General features: G+C 38.9%; 1 protein-coding gene across 5 annotated transcripts in view; it reads left to right on the forward strand.

The window, feature by feature from the left end:
- Positions 1-22,151, forward strand: part of DYM (dymeclin) — a 401,308-nt gene that overhangs the window by 59,651 nt on the left and 319,506 nt on the right. For all 5 annotated transcript variants that reach the window (XM_030810464.1, XM_030810466.1, XM_030810462.1 and 2 more), the window contains exons 4-5: positions 10,517-10,610; positions 11,574-11,704. In XM_030810464.1, coding sequence (XP_030666324.1) covers positions 10,517-10,610; positions 11,574-11,704 — 225 coding nt within the window. The remainder of the gene's footprint in view (positions 1-10,516; positions 10,611-11,573; positions 11,705-22,151) is intronic.

Here is a 22,151-nt window from a genome sequence, read left to right on the forward strand (position 1 = left end):
ATGTTGATAATGAAAAGGTGTTATTGTAGTAGTTGTCTTGCCTTACAACCATAGCTTAGGGAATTTTTTGCTAGAGCTGGCTTTCAAAAGCCATGTCGCAATTCCGTGCTGAAAATTAAGGAGTTTTATGTAACGATATTAGTGTAGTTACTGTGATAATGGCTTTTAAGTTGACTTTGGGTTTTTATAAAAATTGAAAAATTAAAAGATAAACAGAAAAATAAAGCAATGTGAAAACAAAGAAAAAAATTACATTAAGAAAACTGAAAGTAGCTGGGAGTGGTGGCTCATGCCTATAATACTGGTAACTTTAGGAGGCTGAGGCAGGAGGGTTGCTTGAGGTCAGAGTTCAAGACCAGCTTGGGCAACATAATAAGACCCCATCTCTACACACAAAAAAATTGAAAAAACTTAGCCAGACATGGTGGCATGTGCCTGTAGTCTCAGCTGCTTGGGAGACTGAGGTAGGAGGATTGATCAAGCCCAGGAATTTGAGGCTGCAGGGAACCATGATGGCGCCACTGGACTCAGTCTGGACAATAGAGCAAGACTCCAAATCTAGGGGTGAAAAAAAGCAAGTAATATTTACTCATTATACAATATGTGGAAAGCATACTAAAATGTAAACAAGGTAGTAATTGCTCATAATTTGAAAACCCTGACATAGGCGTTGTTGATATTTTTGTATTTTTTCTTCTACTACTTATTCAATGGATATAAATTTATATATATATATATCATCCACCATACACACACACACAGACACACACACACACATTTTAATCTGTGTTTTTCACTTGACATTGTGTCAGGAATGTGTTACATGTTTAAAAATACTTTTGGGAACAGCAAAACAAGATATACATTTATTGCCCCAAATTCCAGTAATGTGATGGTATGGCTAAAATAAAAATCATCTCATATTAAACAGTACATATGTAATCACTGCTAATCTTTTGTGACAATTTCATATAAATGGTATTATTTATATTTTGTTTACACTCAGCAGCATGTCAGGAACCTCTTCACATCAATAAGTATAAGTGCATATCAACTTTAAGGGCTATGTGAGTGTGCTTAGTTTCCTTTTTGAAAAAAAACTTTTTTTAAGTGCTGGTCTACTGGCAACAATTTTCCTTCTCTTTTTTCTTTTTTTTTGTCTGAAAATATTCTATATTTTTCTTAGCTTTTGAAGCATATGTTTTGCTGCTTGTAGAATTTTAGATAGCAATAGTACTTTAAAGGTGTCATTTTGTTATTTTCTAGCTTTTCTTGTTTTTGTTGTGAAGAAAGCAGTCAACCTTATTGTTGCTTCTTTGAAAATAATGGAATTTTTAACTTCCGGCTGCTTTTAAGTTTTTCTTTTTATCTTTTGATTTTCAGTAGCCTTAGAGTGATGTGCTGAGGAGAGGTTTTCTTTGTTTTTTTGTCGCCTGAGGTTTGTAGAGATTCTTAAATCTGTGAGTTGGTGTCTTTTATCAGTATTGGAAAATTCTTAGCCATTATGTGTTTATATATAAAATTTTTGTTCTGTTCTGTCTCTCCTTTCCTCCTGGGACGCTTGTTACAGTTCTGTTCAGTGTTTTGTTTCCATTGTGTCCCATATACTTGTTAGGCCTTTTTTCTTTTGTAGTTTACATTCTTTTTCTCTCTGACCCTTAATGAGATATTTTCGTTAATTCATCTTTAGTTTCTAATCTTTTCCTTTTTTATTTTTATTTTTATCTTTATTTTATTTTGAGACAGGGTCTCACTCCGTTTCCCAGCTAGAGTGCGGTGGCACTATCACCACTCACTGCAACCTCAGCTTCCTGGGCTCAAGAGGTCCTACCACTTCAGCCTCCTGAGTAGCTGGGACTGCAGGCATATGTCACCATGCCTGGATAATTTTTAAGTTTTCTGTAGAGATGGGATCTTGCCATGTTATCTTGAACTTCTGGGCTCAAGTGATCCTCCCACCTTGGCCCCCACAAAGTGCTGGGATTATAAGTGTGAGCTACTGTGCCTGGTACTAATCTTTCCTTTTGATATGTCCCATTTGCTGTTAAAACTATCTACTGAGATTTTTAAAACAAGCTTTTAATTTTAGAATAGCTGTAGATTTATGGAAATGTTTCAAAGCTAGTATAGAGTGTTCCTATATACTCTTCAGCTATTTCCCCTATTTTATCATCTTATTTTAGTATGGCACATTTGTTTCAACTAAGGAATCAACATTGGTACAGGTATACCCCAGAGATATTGTGGGTCAGTTCCAGACCACTGAGATAAAGCCAGTATTGCAATAAAGTGAGTTGCATGAATTTTTTGGTTTCCTCATGCTTATAAATGTTATGTTTACATTATACTATGGTCTATCAAATGTGCAATAGCATGTATTAAATGTACATATTTTAATTTTATAACTGTATTGCAAAAAAATGCTAACACATCATCTGAGCCTTTAATGAGTCATAATCTTCTTGCTGGTGACAACATGACATCAAAGATCACTGATTCGACCAGACGCGGTGGCTCACTCCTGTAATCCCAGCACTTTGGGAGGCTGAGGTTGGGTGTATCACCTGAGGTCAGGAGTTCAAGACCAGCCTGGCCAACATGGTGAACCCCATCTCTACAAAAATACAAAAATTAGCTGGGCATGATGGCAGGTGCCTGTAATCTCAGCTACTCGGGAGGCTGAGGTGGGAGAATCGCTTGAACCTGGAAGGCAGAGATTGCAGTGAGCCGAGATCGCAGCATTGTACTCCAGCCTGGGCGACAGAGTGAGACTCTGTCACAAAAAAACCAAAAGATCACAGATTAGAGATCACAATAACAGATATAACAATAAAATGCTTGAAATATTGCAAGAATTGACTGGGCATGGTGACCTGTAATCCCAGCACTTTGGGAGGCCAAGGTGGGAGGATTGCTTGAGTCCAGGAGTTTGAGACCAGTCTGGGTAACATAGCAAGACCTTGTCTCTACAAAAAACTAAAAGAAAATCAGCCAGACATGGTGACTCCTGAGTAGCTACTCAGGAGGCTGAGATGGGAAGATCTCGAGCCTGGGAGGTTGAGGCTGCAGTGAGCTGTGATCCCACTACTGCATTCAGACTAGGTGACAGAGTGAGATCCTGTTTCAAAGAAAAAAAAAAGTAAGTAAATAAATATGAAGAAAGTTTACAAGAACTACCAAAATGTGATGCAGAGACATGAAGTGAGCATGTGTTGTTGGAAAAATGGTGCTGATAGACTTGCTTACTGCAAGGTTGCCACAAACCTTCAATTTGTAAAAAATGCCATATCTTTGAAGCACAACAAAGCAAAGCACAATAAAATGAGGTTATGTTAATTCTATTAACTAAACTGCACACTTCACTTAGACTTTCACTAGCTTTCTCCTAATCTGCCTTCTGTCCCAGGATCCCACCTAGGGTGCCACATGACATCTAATCGTCATGTATTTCTCTGGTCTCCAACAGTTTCTCGGATTGTCCACATTTTTTATGCCTTTTGATGATTTGGGGGAGTATTACTAGGGTATTTTCCAAAAACGTTCCTCAATTTGAGTTGTCTGATGGCTTTCTCATGCTTAGACTGGGGTTATAGGTTTGTGGAAGGAAGACCATGGAGGTGAAGTACTGTTCTCAACACACCGTATCAAGGGGACATGCTGTTAATATGAGTTATCACTGATGGTGTTGACATTGATCACTTGGCTGAGGTACTATTTATCAAGTTTCTTCAGTGTAAAATTGTTTCTTTCTCTCCTGATTCCTTCATTTTCAAAGGATAGTTTTTCTAGATATAGAATTCTTGGTTAACATTTTTTTCTCTTTCAGCCCTCTGAACATATTATTCTACCGCCTTCTGGTCTCTATTTTTTTCAGATAAATCTGACGTTAATTGTATTGTTGTTCTCCTGAAAATGATGAGAAATTTTTTCATGCTGCTTGTAAGATGTTCTCTTTGCCTTTTAAAAGAGTTTTTTGGCCAGGCATGGTGGCTCACACCTGTAATTCCAGCTCTTTGGGAGGCCACGGCAGGAAGACTGCTTGAGGCCAAGAGTTAGATGCCAGCCTGGGCAACATAGCAAGAGCCTGTCTCTATAAAATGAAAATAAAAATAAAAATTAGCCTGGCATGGTGGTATGCATCTCTTAGATGTACAGATTAATGTTTTTCAACAATTTTGGGAAATTCGTTGCCTTTTTTTTTTTTTTTTCCTTTTTTTAAGGAATAGGGTCTCACCTTCTTATCCAGTCTGGTCTTGAACTCCTGACCCCAAGCATGCCTCCCACCTCAGCCTCCCAAAGCACTGGCCATTGTTTTTGTTAGGCTTTTTGTGTTTAGCTTTATTACTTTTTTCCTGAATGTACACATGAGGTTTTCTGGATCAGATTTATTTTTTTTTTTGAGACAGAGTTTTGCTCTTGTTGCCCAGGCTGGAGTGCAATGGCGTGATCTCCACTCACTGCAACCTCCACCTCCTAGGTTCAAGCAATTCTCCCTCAGCCTCCCAAGTAGCAGGGATTACAGGCATGCACCACCACACCAAGCTAATTTTGTATTTTTAGTAGAGATGGAGTTTCACCATGTCAGTCAGGCTGGTCTCGGAACTCCTGACCTGAGGTGATCCACCTGCCTTGGCCTTCAAAGTGCTGGGATTACAGGCTTGAGCCACTGCGCCCAGCCCAGATTTCTTATTAAATACTTCACAGTAAATAAGACATCCATTGGTCCTTCTTTGTTCTAGTTCTTACCCACTAGGATGATGCTGTGAGAGCCAGGTCAGTTGTTTTATATGATAATCAGACTCCTTGTAGGTGAGGGATGAGGAAAAACATTTGCCAGCTTATAAAGGGTAAAGAAGCAGCTGTACTGTCCTCTCCTGAAAGAGTCTGCTCTTTAGCCCTTTGGCTTATAAATATAATCTTTTCAGAAGCCAGGTATCCTCACTTCTTGTTTTGGCATTTTAACCTAGGGATATGTCCAAGTTCTGTGGCCACATTTGTCTTTTTTTTTTTTTTTTTTTTTTGCGCTTTTTGTTCATGAGACTTTTTCCTTTAACCCTTGGTGATAAATATTTCTCCTTATGCTTTTTCTCTTTATGGTTTTTCCTATAATTTGATGAGGTGTTTTGATTGGTGTATTAAGATCTTTTTCAGTTCAGAAGTTTCTTTTTTTTTTTTTTTTTCATTATGGCTCTGATTTTGTGTTTTAGTTTCTTCTCTCTACCTCTTGATCAGCTCTAATGTTCAGGTTGGATCTCTGTTCTTTACTTTCTGTATCTTTTTGTCTCTGTTCTTTTCTCATATTTCTTCCTTTGTATGATTGATTTCAATGTTTTCTACACTGCCAGTTCTCCTCTTTTACTATTGTAGTGTATGTTTTAGCTGTTATTGCATTTTTAGCTTATTTCTTAATCATTTCTAGTCGTTTGTAGATCTTTTAATGTCAGGCTGCTCTCTTCTTTTTTTTTTTTTTTGTTTTGAGATGGAGTCTTGCTCTGTCCCCCAGGCTGGAGTGCAGTGGTGCGATCTTGCTCACTGCAACCTTCACTTCCTGGGTTCAAGCCATTGTCCCACCTCAGCCTCCCAAGTAGTTGGGATTACAAGCATGCGCCACGATGCCTGGCTAATTTTTGTATTTTTAGTAGAGATGGGGTTTCACCATATTGGCCAGGCTGGTCTTGAACTTCTGACCTCAAGTGATCTTCCTGCCTTGGCCTCCCAAAGTGCTGGGATTACAGGTGTGACTCACTGCACCCAGCCTTTTTTTTTTTTTTTTTTTTTTTTGGAGACATGGTCTCACTGTCGCTCATGCTGGAGTGCAGTGGTGTGATCATGGCTCACTGCAGCTTCAACCTCCTGGGCTCAAGCAATCCTCCTGCCTGGCCTCCTGGGTAGCTAGGACCATAAGCATGCGCAACCACACCTGGCTAATTTTTGTATTTTGTGTAGAGATGGGGTTTTGTGATGTTGCCTAGGCTGGTCTTGAACTCCTGGCCACAAGCAATCCTCTCACCTTGGCCTCTGAAAGTGCTGGGATTACAGGTGTGTGCTACTGTGCCTGGCTTGCTTTCTTTTCATTACATGCATTTCCCCCAATGGATTTCTGTTCTTTTTTAAAAAATAGGTGGTTAATTTTCCTATTGTCCACTGTTGATTGCTGTGTATTAAAATTCTTTTGGCAATTTTGATTTAGCTTTTCTTCTGAGGTTTCAGCGTAACTCATTTCTTATCCTCTGGTTGCTGTTGTTGTTATTTTCTCCTTTTCATTAAACTAACATGTATTTATGGAGCACCTACTATATTGCAGGCATTATCCTATAAGCTTGGGCTGTGACTGCAAAAGACACTGACCCAGGTCTCTGACCTCATGGATCTATCTATTTCATTGAGGAGCCAGAGAATAAATAAATCTATCTAGTTTATATAATGGTGGCTGTACAGAAAAATAAAGCAGAGTAAGGAGATGGGGTGTAACCCATGAAGGTGCATTGTTTGCTCCCAGAGAGGCTGTGTTTATTTCCTCTGTTGCTTATGTAGATCCTGTAGATGCTTGTTGAATCTGCTGTTATTTTAGTTTGAGAGCAAGTTGATATAGTTTCTCAACCTAATTTATAGAGCCCAAGAAGGTTTTATTTGTCCAAGTTTCTTAGTTTAGATGGGACCTTCATTATCCTCACTTCTTGGCTTTGGGGTATGAGGGAATTCGGAAGTTCCCAGATTGAACATCTGTATCAGTGTCTTTCTACCTCTCCCTCCACCGTATGTTGCTGTGTTGTCCAGGCCGAATATGTACCTCTAAATAAGGATTCTTAAAAAAAAAGTACCACTATCTTATTTAAAAGCAACTTTTAATATCACAAAATATTCAGTGTTCAAATTTGTAATTGTCTCATTTTGTTTGAACTGGGGGCCAAATAAGTTCACACATTATTTTTGGTTATGTCTTTACATTTCTTTTCAAAGCAAGTTTCCCTTTTCATCTGTCTTTTTCTTCTTTTTCCTCTCTCAGTGTATTGAAGGAAATGGGTGGTGGAGTTTCCCACAACATAGATTTTGTTCATTGTATCCCTGCGTGGGGTCATGTTGTCCTCTCTCCTCTGTATTTTCTCTACATTGGTTGTTGGATTTTAGAGCTCATGAGTCTTTCGGTGAGATCTTAGAAAAGTTTGTTTCAGGGGCTAGAAGCAAATTTAATCTCTCATCTGAAACAGAAATCCTGTCTATAATACCCTTAGCTGAATGTTACCCAAACTTTGCTAGAATTCTCATAGAGATGGGGGCATTCCCTTCTTTACACAAACCACTAGTTAACAGACTGCTGCACAAGTTCAAACTCTAGCATCAGGTAAGTTAGCTCTTTATTAAGCACTCTTGTTATCTTAATTTTACAGATGAGGAAACTGAGGCAGGGGCCAGTTAGGTAAGTTGCCAAGTGTTCTACAGCTGGTCAGTGGTGGAACTGAGATTTGAACTTTATCAGAATCTGTAATCTAGTCCCATTACACTTTTCTGCTTTCCTGTCGGACCTCCTGTGTTGTTACTCTGGCTTCCGAAGCTCATTCAGCTTCAACATAGCATTTTATTTGCACCAATTAACTGTGATCATGTAAAATTTCTTTTCTTCTACCATTGAGATATTTCGGAATCTTGAATCTACCATGGAGTATTGTTTAAAATCATTGAGTGTATTTAATTTTATTAACTTATTGCCCTAATCTTCATTTTATCCAAAAGAGTATCATGGAAACTTTTTTTTTTATTATTATACTTTAAGTTTTAGGGTACGTGTGCACAATGTGCAGATTTGTTACATATGTATCCATGTGCCATGTTGGTGTGCTGCACCCATTAACTCGTCATTTAGCATTAGGTATATCTCCAAATGCTGTCCCTCCCCACTCCCCCCACCCCACAACAGTTTTTAACTGTCTTGGTAGGTAAGCTCCATGAAGACAGGGAGTTCTCTTTACAAGTATCTCCGTAGTATCTGAAACAGTGTGGGCCCATATGAGTAGCTCAATAAATATATGCTGATTGAATGAATCATTGAAGAAGGTACACGGCGCTTTAATTACATCAATCAAGTAGTCTGGTTACTCTTTCCAAAAACACAAGATGTTTTGTTTTGTTTTTTTAAATAGCTAATCATTTATAAATTCAACAATTACAAGGCCATTCAGTAATAAAGGGGGCTGTTGAATGAACAAAGATTTCAAAGTTGGGATTCTGAGTGGTGACTGTAGTCATGTTACCCTCAGCTTAGTTTGTTTCAGCATTTTGTTTGGATTTACAATAGCTAGATAATATTAAGTCCCACAGAGATGCGTTTGCAAACCTTAACTGTTCTTTTTTTTTTTCTTAAAAAGTTTATCCTGAGGTCTCTGGGTATTCTTTCATTAACCCTAAAGCTTGAAAGAGGAATAGGACATTTTTGTTTCAAAGTGAAACTCTTAACATTATCTACTATCTGATCACATATCTATTATTGATTGTGAAGGCTGGACAAAAACTCCACTGATTGACAACAAATGTTGCACCTTGCTACTCACAGTGGGATTCTTCAGCCAGCAGCAGCAGTAGTGGATGTCACCGGGGAGCGGTAGAGATGCTGAATCTCAGTGCACATTTCACACATGTGCAGTCCATTTGCATTTTAATAAGAATGACTTGTGATTTAAATGCACATTAAACTTTGAGAAGTACTGTCAACTTCAGTTAGGAGTATGGTGGACCTGGGATTCTGAACTTCCACCAAGCTCTCAGATAATGCTGTTGTGGCCGGTCCATGAGCCACGCTTGGAATAGCAAAGTGCTTGACATTTTATCACAGTTAGAAAGTTAGGCAGTTACTTGAATTGACTCTCAAGTCGTGACAAAAATATATATGCAGCAGGGAGTGAGCTTGGCAGTTATTAAGCACAATGTAGGTATGCTGTAATGCTGTACTTATTCCCATGTATAATATTTTAAAATATATATGTGTGGGCCTGAATTTTAAAAAAATATTCTGGAAAACTTCATTTTTTCAAATCTTGACACATTTCAATAAGTTCAAATATACCAGCTTGGGCAACGTAGGGCAAAACCATCTCTACAAAAAATACAATTAGCTGGGCATGGTGGTGCATGCCTGTAGCACTAACTACTTAGGAGGCTGAGGCAGAAGGATCACTTGAACTCAGGAGCTCAAGGTTGCAGAGAGATATGATTGCACCACTGCTGTCCAGCCTGGGTGGTAGATCTAGACCCTGTTTCTATGTTAAAAAAAAAAAGTTCAAATATATGCGAAATTCCCAGATCTGCATAAGAATGAACTCTCCTGGCAGCCTAAGTCAGTGTGTTTGAGTGTTTGCATTTCCAGTTTTCAAACTAGTTAAAAATACACTTCAGAAGAGAAACAATTATCCAGGACTCTGGAATCTCACATTTTGAAAACCATTGGTCAAGGAAAAAGACTGTGTTTGCTACTAAAATATTGTTGACTTTAAGCTCAGCGCTTAGCCTTTCTGAGCGTGTCTCTTCATCAGTCAAATGAAAGGTTCTACAAAATAGTCTCTCCCGTCTGATGAATTCTTAGCTTCCGTGCTTCTGTGACTTGCTGTGCAGCCCAATAGAGCTTTATAGTTTCATTAAGTCCAATTTCTTGATTATAGAGGCTGCTTCAACCTAGCAGTTTAAAATCAAAGATTTGAGCCAGTTGATAAGGATGTTTCCTTGAGCAAATAACAACCTCCAGGTGAGGATCTGTGAAATGGAAGTGATACTAGTGCTTTTCCTGGAGGGTTGGTGTGAGGATTAAATGAGTTAATGCATATAAAGCACCTACTCTATGTTGTTCAGCATATGTTAGCTGTTGTTTCTTTTACAGATGAGAAAACTGAGGTTGGAGAAGTAAAGTGATTTGTCTGAGGTTCAGTATTCAGTTATAGACCTGGATCTAGAAACTAAATCTTCTGATTCCTGATACAGTTGCTGAAATGCCCTTCGTTTAAAGTTAAAAAAAAATTCTTTAAAGTTTTGTCTGGTCAAATATCTCCCCCTCTAGCCACACTGCTTTGTTGATATGTTTTCTTAATTTTTCATTCAAATGATTTGTAATCTGAAGAGTATTTTAGATTTAATAAACTTTTATAGTTTATTGTATTCTATATACTGGAGACATAGATGATCAATTTTTGAGTTTTTAAAAAATCTCCTTTCTAGAGAAAGATTTAGTGTATAAGTTGAATGTGTCTATTAAGTATTATTTTTTCCTTTATGATTTTGGATTCTGAGATAAGATGGCTACTTGTACTGTTTCTATCATTTTCATTTTGCAGATCAGTTTTTTATGTTCAGAATTAAGACCAAGAGCAGCAGTTTCTCTCATTGCTTAGTTCTCTAATTAGGTATGAAATTAACAGTAAGGTTGGTCACTGAGCAATTTTAATATGACATTTGGTTTTATAAATGTTATGATAAGCTCACTTTGATTTTGGTTCTTAAATTTAACTTTTTAAAACCTTTTCTTCTCTTGCAGTTGAAAACAATCCTCGAACGGGAAATCTTGGTGCACTAATTAAGGTCTTCCTTTCTAGAACCAAAGAACTAAAACTTTCAGCAGAATGTCAGAAGTAAGCTGGCTAATTAAACCATGTTTGCTTTATATTTAACAATGTGAATTTTAGTTTTCATTTTTTGGTGGAAATGGACTGTGATCTTTTGAAAATCTCTGAAGGAATTGTTCTCATTATTAAAGAAAAAAGGTAAAAGAGAGAGGTTTTAGGTTAGTGTCTAAGTCACTGGGGTGAGATTATAGATTCTGGAATCTGATTTCAGCTTTTTAGACAATCTTTAGATTATATTCTTTAAGAAGATGAATAATGATGTAATTATCATTAAGAAGGTAATTCCCCCCCATTATCACTGCTGCTGCTATCTAATTTAAATGATGACTTAGTCTGAGTTTTATTTCATTCTACATCTGTTGCCGTTATTTCCGTCATATTCTTTACATCAATGGAAGGTTAACTTTTTATGCACTGAAGCACTTTTCAAAACCATGTTTGGATGTCAGTCTCTGAAAAGATTAAAATATTTTGCATTGTCTTGCTTATAAACAAATTACATTGAATCCAGTAAAGTTTTTCTTGGGAGTTCATGGTCATTAATACAAATAAAAAGTATTTTACTGTGCTGCTGGCAATGCCTCACTGAAAATTTTGGTTACATATTTGCATATATTCTTTTTATGTTGCCACAATTTATTTTATTTTTTTTGTAGCTTTCTTCTCTTTTAATTGCCTGTATGTGGTATACCTATTAAGAACAAAGAACAGTCATTCCCGTAGTCATCAGTAAAGATTTTTATTAAGTAGATTCACTATGTAAAATACATGGAATGAACTATGAAGTAAAACATAATATCACTGGTACAATGTAATAAATCATAAGCCATTAAAAGATATGGACATTGTCCTAATATTACCAATAGGATGGACAAAATGGTTGACAAATCAGGAAGAAATCATGAACTAGAAATAAACCATGATGTTTATGTTTCAATATTGATTCTTGTATGATTTTGGTCTTTCTAGCCACATCTTCATTTGGCAGACACACAATGCTTTGTTTATTATTTGCTGTTTGCTGAAAGTGTTCATCTGTCAGATGTCAGAGGAGGAATTACAACTTCATTTTACTTATGAAGAAAAATCTGGCAATTACAGTAAGTATTGTTTTTAAAGATGTTGTAGATATAGCATGTGTAACATTTAAGGATAAAATTTCAGGAATAAAAGTATAATTTTGAAAATTCCAGTTATCCTTATAATTTTCATTTTAAAATGAACTCATACTGTCATTTTTTCTTTTTCTGTATTAATTTAAATGAGTCAAGACTCAGAGTTTTTTTTTTTTTTCCTTTTAAATAAACTGGTAGGGTTGAAGCTTTCATTTATTTTGACTTTCATGCATGTGGATGAAGAAGAAAGTAATATAAAAATAAAACTCACACAAATATGTATTTCTTTCAGAAAACAGAGATGTCAGTTTTAAATATCATTGCCAAGTCAATATATTAGTAAGGGAGCCAACTAGTCAGATTTTATGTTAAAGGTTACTTTCATCACGTGCAGCAATAGCTTCTGGGTCTGAGTGTCTTTGGGACTACGACACTTTATCAGAAGTAACATTTTCAAGGACAGTTTTATGATGCCAAAGTGTGTCATCTTTTTCTGAAGATACAGGGAAAGGTTACCCTTCACACTATCGTTCCTTTCTGAGGGCAAGGCAGCGTTGCCCCATAGTTTTCTGAGTTCTGTTTTCAAAATAGATCTCCACCCTTATTAGGCTGACAGCGTCACCTGTGTGATTCAAGGTCGTATGTTACCATCTCTTGTGGGGACAGGTATTGGGAGAGAACTTTGAGATGTGTATACTTTTAATGGAGGTCTGTGTGCTTTGTGGATTTCATGCATATATATAATCACACTTAACTTTCATATACCTAGGAGTAATTTTTCACTGTGGTTTCAACTGTGTTGCTAAATACCTGTTTTTAAATGTCAAAGTCAAATATTGACAAAGGGAAACAAACATATAAAAGAGTTACTATTCATCCAGGTCAACATCACAATGTACTGATTTTTCAGTGTATCCATGTCTATGGGGAATATTTCTTAAATTCTGTTATAGAATTTTTATTTTTATTTTTATTTTTTTGAGACGGAGTCTCGCTCTGTTGCCCAGGCTGGAATGCAGTGGTGCGATCTTGGCTCACTGCAGCCTCTGCCTTCTGAGTTCAAGCAATTCTCCTGTCTCAGCCTCCTGAGTAGCTGGGACTACAGGTGCATTCCACCACGCCCAGCTAATTTTTGTATTTTTAGTAGAGATGGGGTTTCACCATGTTGGCCAGGATAGTCTTGAACTCCTGACCTCAAGTGATCCACCCACCTTGGCCTTCCAAAGTGCTGAGATTACAGACGTGAGCCACCGTGCCCAGCCTAGAATTTTTAAAAACAATATTATGGGGAGGTAGAAAAGATTCTGTGGAAAGTTAACCTTTTGTGCATCCAAGCATTTCTTAAAACTATTTTTAGATGGCAAAAATCTTATGGAAATTCTGGTTATATCATTTAAATATATTGAGGTATTATGCTACATTTTGAGCAAATGAAATGACATGGTACAAGAAAACAATAGTTTGCAATACTTTCAACTCAAGTAGCAGAGTGACCATGTGTATTTATCTCTTCTCCCTCTGAGACCCCATTACCTGATGGTAGAGGAATTTTCTACACATACTATTGAGCAACTTAGGACAGTCATTTCCTCCTTCTTTAGGCTCCTTATGGCCTCTTTCAAGATCAGGAAACAGTTTTGGAGAAATAGAATATGAATTTCTGTTGTACTGCAATCTTTTTCTTCATTCTTATCCTCAGTGTATTCCCAAATTAGAGAAGGACATTCTTCTTGACTCACACTTTGAAAATAGGATTTTACCATCTTCTAACATTTTAACATCTTTTCTGTGACTGGCCACCTTGAAAGCCATTTGGCAGGTTCATGTCCAAGGAGTCTATTGCCTTACATTTCTGTAAGGTCCAAATCTCACTAAGTTCTGCAGGTTTTGAGAAAACTGAAAGGTGGCAAACATCACAGGGCAGGAAACTACTGCCTCATAGCAATGCTGTGTGCAAGGCATGCAGAACATTTAGCAGGCAAGAGCTCTTCATTTTCTTTGGTCAGACGTTTGTAGACTGAATGGAATTTGCTGCAGTTTACATATGCCCTGTCCCCAAATATGCAGATAGATGAGCAAACTCTAGTTTGTGCTTGAGCAAGATATCAGCAATCTTTTGTTTTCTGTTTGTGTGGAAACATTTTTATTTTCCTCTACTGATACTGACAAATACAGGTTGAGTGTATTTAAATTCAAGTTTCATCCTTGAGAGCCTGCTGAATTAAAAATATCACAATTAAGTTTGTTTCATAAGTGTTCTAAAGTTTCTTTCCAACAGATGACATAGTTGGCTGGTTGCAGGGAAGGGAAATCATATGTTCCACTTTTCTTTGAAAGTTATTGTATGAGGGTTCTCTAGAGGGCTAGAACTAATAGCATAGATGTATATATGAAGGGGAGTTTATTAAGGAGTAGTGACTCACATGATCACAACGTGAAGTCCCACAATAGGCCCTGTGCAAGCTGAGGAGCAAGGAAGCCAGTCTGAGTCCCAAAACCTCAAAAGTAGGGCTGACAGTGCAGCCTTCAGTCTGTCTGAAGGCCCAAGAGTCCCTGACAAACCACTGGTGTAAGTCCAAGGATCCAAAAACTGAAGAACCTGGGGTCCAGTGTTTGAGGGCAAGAAGCATCCAGCATGGGAGAAAGATGAAGGCCGGGAAACTCAGCAAGTCTGTTCCTTCCACCTTCTTCTGCCTGCTTTATTCTATTCGTGCTGGCAATTGATTAGATGGTGCCCACCCAGATTGAGGGTGGGTCTGCCTCTCCCAGTCCACTGACTCAAACGTTAATCTCCTTTGGCAACACCCTCACAGACACACCCAGTAACAGTACTTTGCATCCTTCAATCCGATCAAGTTGACACTCAATATTAACCATCACAGTATCACAGGTATTATTCTACATTCATAGCTAAAATGTGGATAACTTTATTATTCTTGAATAAAGCAAGCATATCAATTTTAGCAGTTTTATTTGCTGTCGTCTTTTATTTTCCCTTCTGTCCCAGAAGACCATTTCATGGAAAGTCATTTATTGTTTTGCCCAGTTTTCAGTTAGTATGAATTACTACCCCATTAACTTTGGGGGATGGCAGGAAGGGGATAGGTACTGAAATTCTCTTTGATGCTGTTAAAAAAAGTTAAATTTCAGATACTGTACCATGTTATAATTTATTAAGTAAAGAATAATTTCCTATAAAGGGTGAATAAAATGACAATGAATATGTGTGTGTGTGTGTATATATATGTGTGTGTACATATGTATATATTTTTTTCTTTTAAAGCCCAAGGCAGGTATAGATGTGTGTGTGTGTGTGTGTGTGTGTGTGTGTGTGTGCATGTGTGTGTCTTTTCTGCTTTCCCATTTTGTAACTGTGAGAGCCCCAAGTGTTTAGGGGCTGCCCCATGAGTATTTCCCTTGGATAAAAATGTTTACCTTGTCTTCTCAGGGGAAACAACTCTCCAGTTTCCCTGTAGATAAGACATTCCTTTCTTGGGTTCTGTCCTTTTTGCTCTGAAGTAATTCCTGCTGAACTTTTGAGATTCTGCTCTAAAAAAGATAGGCAGCCATTTTTTTTTTTTTTTTTTTGAGACAGAGTTTCGCTTTTGTTGCCCAGGCTGGAGTGCAATGGGACGATCTTGGCTCACTGCAACCTCTGCCTCCCGGGTTCAGGTGATTCTCCTACCTCTGCCTCCCAAGTATCTGGAATTAGAGGCATGTGCCACCATGCCTGGTTACTTTTGTATTTTTAGTAGAGATGGGGGTTTCACTATGTTGGCCAGGCTGGTCTTGAACTCCTGACCTCATGTGATCTGCCCACCTCGGCCTCCCAGAGTGCTGGGATTACAGGCGTGAGCCACTGGGCCCGGTCTAGGCAGCCAGATTTTATTGAAGCTACCTTTCATTAAGCTACGTTGGAAAAGGGAGCTGAGGCACAGGAAGCAAACTGAACCGTCCTAATATTTTTAGAGATTGAGCATTTGTCATTTTGCCAAAATTTATTTCAATAATAAAAGTCCCTTTGACTCCACATTTGATTAGTGGTACTGGAAAAACAGGTACTGCTTCTTCTTCCCCCTAAACTTTCGCAGACAAATACATTTTCTGTCTCTTTCTCAGTCACTAAGTAGAAAGGAACATAAGTCAAGACCTTCTAAGTTGTTTCTGAATGTAGCTAGATTTTTTGCTGGTCTTGATCTTCTTTTGGGATTGACTATTATGTTCTCTGACTACCATATAACTGTATGTTATAGTATAGACTTAATCAAGGATTTTGAGAAGTTAACTAAGTTGGTATGTGAGAGATACTGCAGAATTTTGGTATTTTGAAAGTTATATACTTTGTTTTTTTCTAGGAGGGAATGTTTGTGAGAATTATATCGAATCTAATTAATTTAATGTAACTATTCCCAAACCACTCCATCATCTTTCACAGTTATTGTTTATCATTTAGCATTGATTTTCAGAGCTTGTGCTTTATACATTGAGTTTGAGTTTCAAGAGATGAATATGTTTAATTTACTATTTTGATCATTAGCCTTCTATATTTGTTGAATATATACTGATGTCTAAAGTTAGAGCTTTTAATTAGAATTGTGTCTTGCGTGTGTTAGTTTGGTTAATGCTGGCCTTCATGTTTGTGATGCCAGCAGTACCAAAAACATAGTTCTGCTTGGTAAGTTGCAAACCTTCCCACGAAGTGCTAGCAGCAAGAATGGAGTGAATGTTTATCCTCACAGGGCCCAAGAGCATAGCCCACTCAATACCCGCAAACCCAGCACTTTGTTTTGTATTATGTCCTACAAAATATGCATATTTTATACTTTATTTAACATGATATTGTCAGAGGCATGGGAACCAGAACAACTCCATCTTGAATAGGAGCTGGGTAAATTAAGCTGAAACCTACCAGGCTATATTCCCAGACAGTTAAGACATTCTAAGTCACAGAATGAGATAGGAGGTTGGCACAAAATACCAGTCATGAAGACCTTGCTGATAAAACAGTTTGCAGTGAAGGAGCCGGCCAAAACCCACCAAAACCAAAATGGCCACGAGAGTGACCTCTGGTCGTCCTTACTGCTACACTCCCACCAGCGCCATGACAGTTTACAAACGCCATGGCAATCTCAAGAAGTTACCCTATGTGGTCTAAAAAGGGGAGGCATGAATAATCCACCCCTTGTTTAGCATATAATCAAGAAATAACCATAAAAATGGGCAACTGGCAGCCCTGGGGAGTGCTCTGTCTCTGGAGTAGCCGTTCTTTCATTCCTATACTTTCTTAATAAGCTTGCTTTCACTTTGCACGGCGGACTCGCCCTGAATTCTTTCTTGCACGAGATCCAAGAACCCTGTCTTGGGGTCTGGATTGGGACCCCTTTCCTGTAACATATTTATCTGTCCTGTAACAGTACCATTTTTTAATATAAAATTATTTTTCATTATATGCCATTAAGTTAATTGATGCATTTTAGAGATATACTGTATTTATTTTGGGGCCCAAATTTCAGAGTATCCCTGCACCCCCCACCTTTGTCCAAGCTTGGGAAGCAAGGTTTTTTGTTGTGCATCCTAGGTAACCTAATATAAGGGTAGTGGGAGAATGACACTTTTTCAACCATAGGCCACATTATCAAGATGGTTATCTCACTGAAAGAGCCATCTCTGTGGTAATCTGTCAGTGATCCTGTCCATATACTGACAGACCTTTTCTTTCTTTCTTTTTTTTTTAAATTTGAACCTGTCATTGTGAATATATGCATCCTTTATACAGAGTTGACAGTTCAGGATTTTATACATGGTTTTTTTTTTTTTTTTTTGAGACGGAGTCTTGCCCTGTCACCCGGGCTGGAGTGTAGTGGTGCAATCTCAGCTACTGCAGCCTCCACCTCCCGGGTTCAAGCAATTCTCCTGTATCAGCCTCCTGAGTAGCTGCGATTACAGGAGCCCGCCACCATGCCTGGCTAATTTTTGTATTTTTTTAGTAGAGACGGAGTTTTGCCATGTTGGCCAGGCTGGTCACGAGCTCCTGACCTCAGGTGATCTGCCTGCCTCAGCCTCCCAAAGTGCTGGGATTACAGGCATGCGCCACCTCATCCGGCCCTATACATGTTCTTTAGTGTTTATAATTGAGCCTACTCTTGGTCCACCAGCTTAAGTCCAATGAATATCTTTTAAGACTAAAAACTTTCTGTTTTGGCATATGTAATTATTTTTACCTTAGTCTTCCATGTCGTTAGTTTGAGATTTCTACTTTAGCCCTTTTTATATTTTCTACCAATTTCTTTTTACAGTTGATAAAAGAGCAATAAAATTGAATGATTACAGAAATACTGTTGAAAGGGGCAAAAATGGAGCATCACCATGCAGTAGCTGAAGACATCCATTTATCAGCTGATATATGATATCTGATTTAGGTATATGAAAGACTGTTTGGGGTCGATAATATACAGTGGTACAGGTTGTTTGAAGGTCGAATTTACAAAAGTACAGGGCCATCTGCAAACAATTGAGCGAAGTCAACTGAGGCATCTTAGGTATGTTGGTTTATTCCACATACAGCATTTTTTTCTTTATTCCAATCCATTGTAATACTGCTGTGATCACATGGATATTGCTGGCATTTTCAGTGAAGCAGTCTTTATGAGAGTAATGTGACTGTCAGTAAGCTCTTAGTTTGTAATCTAAATTTGTGAGGATTTTGTATTTGAACATTTTCCCATAGGCTATGTATGATGTGGTAGCAGATTGTTAGGGAGAATTTGTATTATTATATGAGGATAGCTCTTTCCATTAGTCCATGCCTTTGAGAATCAGTCAAAGGGGACAAAGCCAGCCCTAGGCAAAACTATGAAGTAATACAAAATTTTTTCCGTTTTCCTTTTGCCTTCAGTATGAGTTTTTCTTTCCTCTGGCTTGGTATTATATCCCATTCTTGCCAAGGTAATACTGATATTTATTTTACATTTTGTGTCTCATAAATCCAATATTTTAAGTCCTTAGGGGCCTAAATCTGTTGTTTGTTTTTGGAAACACTTCTCATGGCTTGTTGCCTTATGTATTTGATGACATTGATTGCATTATTTTTTCTTTTTTGAGACAGAGTTTCTGTCACTCAGGCTAGAGTGCAACGGTACTGTCACAGCTCACTGAAGCCTCAGACTCCTGAATAGCTAGGGCTACAGGCACATACCATTAAGCCTGGCTAATTTTTAAAGATTATTTTTGGTAGAGATGGGGTCTCACTATGTTGTCCAGGCTGGTCTCGAATTCCTGGCCTCAAGCAATCCTTCTGCCTTGGCCTTCCAAAGCACTGGGATTATAGGCATGAGCCACCGCACCTAGACTTATTTGATCTTACTTGAGGCTCCAAATAAGGGAGAGATTTGCATTTGCTTCTAAAGGGATCCAGGGGCTGTAACACCTGATGCCATGTTAGCCTCCTGCAACAATTCTTGACTTAATGTGGAGTCTCAGGTTCAGGCCCCATTCCTTGCCACTGACTGAGGCTTAGTCTCCCCATAGTGGGCTTCATTCTAACTGGCATTCATCCTCAGGGTTACCTATCTTAGCGTTTGCTTACTGCTCAGTGTTTTAATCTGGATTCAAGTCCATTTATTTGCTCGCAGGTTGTTCTTTTGGTTGTAGGGTTGGAGTCCTTAGAAATTTGCTTTACATTCTGGAAGCCCATCAATGCACTAGAAAGTGTTATTTTAGCCAAGAACTGTATGTTTTGTACAGGAGGGCTCATTGGAGTAACTACTGCACCATGCTGCAATGATAGTTTCTTTTTCTTTTTGTTGGAGACAGAGTCTTGCTCTCTTGCCCAGGCTGGAGTGCAGTGGCGCGATTTTGGCTCACTGCAACCTCCACCTCCTGGGTTCAAGTGATTCTCTTGCCTTAGCCTCCCGAGTAGCTGGGAATCACAGGCACATGCCACCGTGTCCAGCTGATTTTTATATTTCTAGTAGAGATGGGGTTTCACCATGTTAGCCAGGCTGTTCCCAAACCCTGACCTCAAGTGATCCACCCTTCTTGACCTTCCAGAGTGCTGGGATTACAGGTGTGAGCCACTGCACCCGCGTATAGTTTCTTTACAAATATTTTTTGTTTATTTATTTTTTAAATGAGGGAAGAAGCCTTTGGAGATTGAGAGGCTGAAGATAAAAGCAACAAAGTGGGGATGCTGGGAAATAAAGCTGAAAGGAAGGTCCAGGGAAGTAGGAGGTGCTAGGATGAAGAGCCCAGAGAGGGAATTAGTCGTATTTTTTTTTTTTTTTCTGAGATGGAGTTTCGCTCTTGTTGCCCAGGCTGAAGTGCAGTGGCATGACCTTGGCTCACTGCAACCTCCACCTCCCAGGTTCAAGCAATTCTCCTGCCTCAGCCTCCCAAGTAGCTGGGATTACAGGTGTGGGCCACCATGCCCAGCTGATTTTTGTATTTTTAGTAGAGACGGGGTTTCACCATGTTGGCCAGGCTGGTCTCGAACTCCTGACCTCAAATGGTCCGCCCGCCTCGGCCTCCCAAAGTGCTGGGATTATAGGCACGAGCCACTGCGCCCAGTGTTAGTCCTGTTTTGAAAGAGATTACCACCTGTGGCCCAGTGGGCAGCTCTGTGAGCACTGAGGGAAGGGAGGCAGCAGATCAGCTGCCCAGACCTGGGGCGAGCAAGGTGCATAGGCCCAAGACACTGTATGACCTGTGAGTACAGCTTTGTGGAGAGTAGGAAAGAGACAGGGACTCAACAAGGCCAAGCAGAAGCCTGGCTTTAATGGCACTTCCATGAAATAAAACAGTTCAGTATAAATTTATTTTTAAAAAATCATTTTGTGGGACTTGCTCTCAAGCATAGTGGATTAAACGTGTGTTTGCTTTCTCCTGGAACTCCAATAAAATATCAGCAAAGGGACTTTTAAAAAGTCATGAATTTATTAATTGAAGAAGAGAGGGGAACACAATGTTAGTAACATTTTGAAAGCTGGAAAATGGAGTAATGATGAGCTTCACTGATCTGTGAAAGCTGAAAGCTAAATGGCTTCAGGGTTGGAGAACTCCAGAAAAAAAGCCAGTTCTTACTCGAGAACCCTGGAAAGGCTTAGGAATCGGAAGTACCAGGTGTCTCTGAAGGCATTCAGGCTTGGTTGGAAAAAGGAGTTCTGTCCAAGGTTCTGTCCCTTGCCATGCAGTCAGGAGGCCACCCCCCTTCCCGTTTAATACTAGAGATCTGTTATCCATAGAGGCTGAACCCAGAGAGCCTCCTGAATGAACTCTCAGGCACTGGGGAAGGATGGTGGCCTACTGAGACCAGGGCTCAGTGGAAAGGCCACATATGGAAGAGTAAGGTGTCTTGACTTGGCTGCTAGAATGCTGGCACCAGGATTTTACCCACCCTATTCCCTTTCCTGCCAGATTAGTGGATACTCCTATAGAGAAAATTTCAGTGTCCCCCAGTGAAGCAGCCCGAAACCCTCTAGTGGGAACCACTGTTTGGCAGGCTCTGCCTATGCACACCACGCTTCCAGTCAGCATTGGCCTCACGCTGGCAGGTCAGTGGAGAGCAAAGGTTTCCAAACAGTGAAGGCAGCGGCTGACTTGTGAGAGATCAAAACAAACAAAAAAAAGATACAAGTTAGGAAATTTGTGGAAGTATATTTAAAATTTGTTAATTACCCCCTCTCTCACACAAGCAGTTTCCTTTAAGCTCCCCAGGCTTAAAACATTTTTGAAACTCTTTCTTTGGAATCACTTTCAAAACCTGTGGCATGTTTGTTTTGCCAAACTTGGTGGCAGTGAGTGCTGTGAAACTAGCTTTGTTTTTCCAGATGGCTCAGGTGCTTCGGCTGCCACGGCAGCAGGTTCCCTGCTCTCTTTTCTCTGCTGGAACTGGGCCCTAGAGACTGGGGCAGGCGGTAGGTAGCTCAGGAGGTAAACCCAAAATTGTATAGTATGTGGTTGGGTGGTTTTTGCTTTGTCTGTTTAAATACCACATTTAATAATTTAACCTTATTAGTTATAGGTAAGCAACGCAAAAAACAAACCCATATGGAAAAATGTGGCCCAGAGAAAAAAGAAAGCATGGACTTATTCCTTTAAAATATTGACTTGTAATATATAAGACTTGTAATCTGTCTCTGCAGAAAAACAAAAGTGCCTCTAGGAATTCCTGAACTGTTCTTTGGTCATATAATAGGTGTGATTGTTTTGTAATATTTCTGTCTCTTCTCTCCCTTTCTTTCCCTTACGTTATCAGTGGAATAAAATCAATTAAACTTTTCTAATAGGCACATTTTATAATCAAACCTGGTAAAGTATATTATCTTTTAGGGTAATTAGAAACATTTCTGTTTGACCAAAATAATAGCAGTCAGCCAGAATTATTACTGATCTGATTGGAATGGTATAGGACACAAGCTTATAAATACTGTAGTGC

Source organism: Nomascus leucogenys, chromosome 4 (assembly GCF_006542625.1).
Source record: "Nomascus leucogenys isolate Asia chromosome 4, Asia_NLE_v1, whole genome shotgun sequence".
In the NCBI taxonomy this organism is placed as follows: domain Eukaryota; kingdom Metazoa; phylum Chordata; class Mammalia; order Primates; family Hylobatidae; genus Nomascus; species Nomascus leucogenys.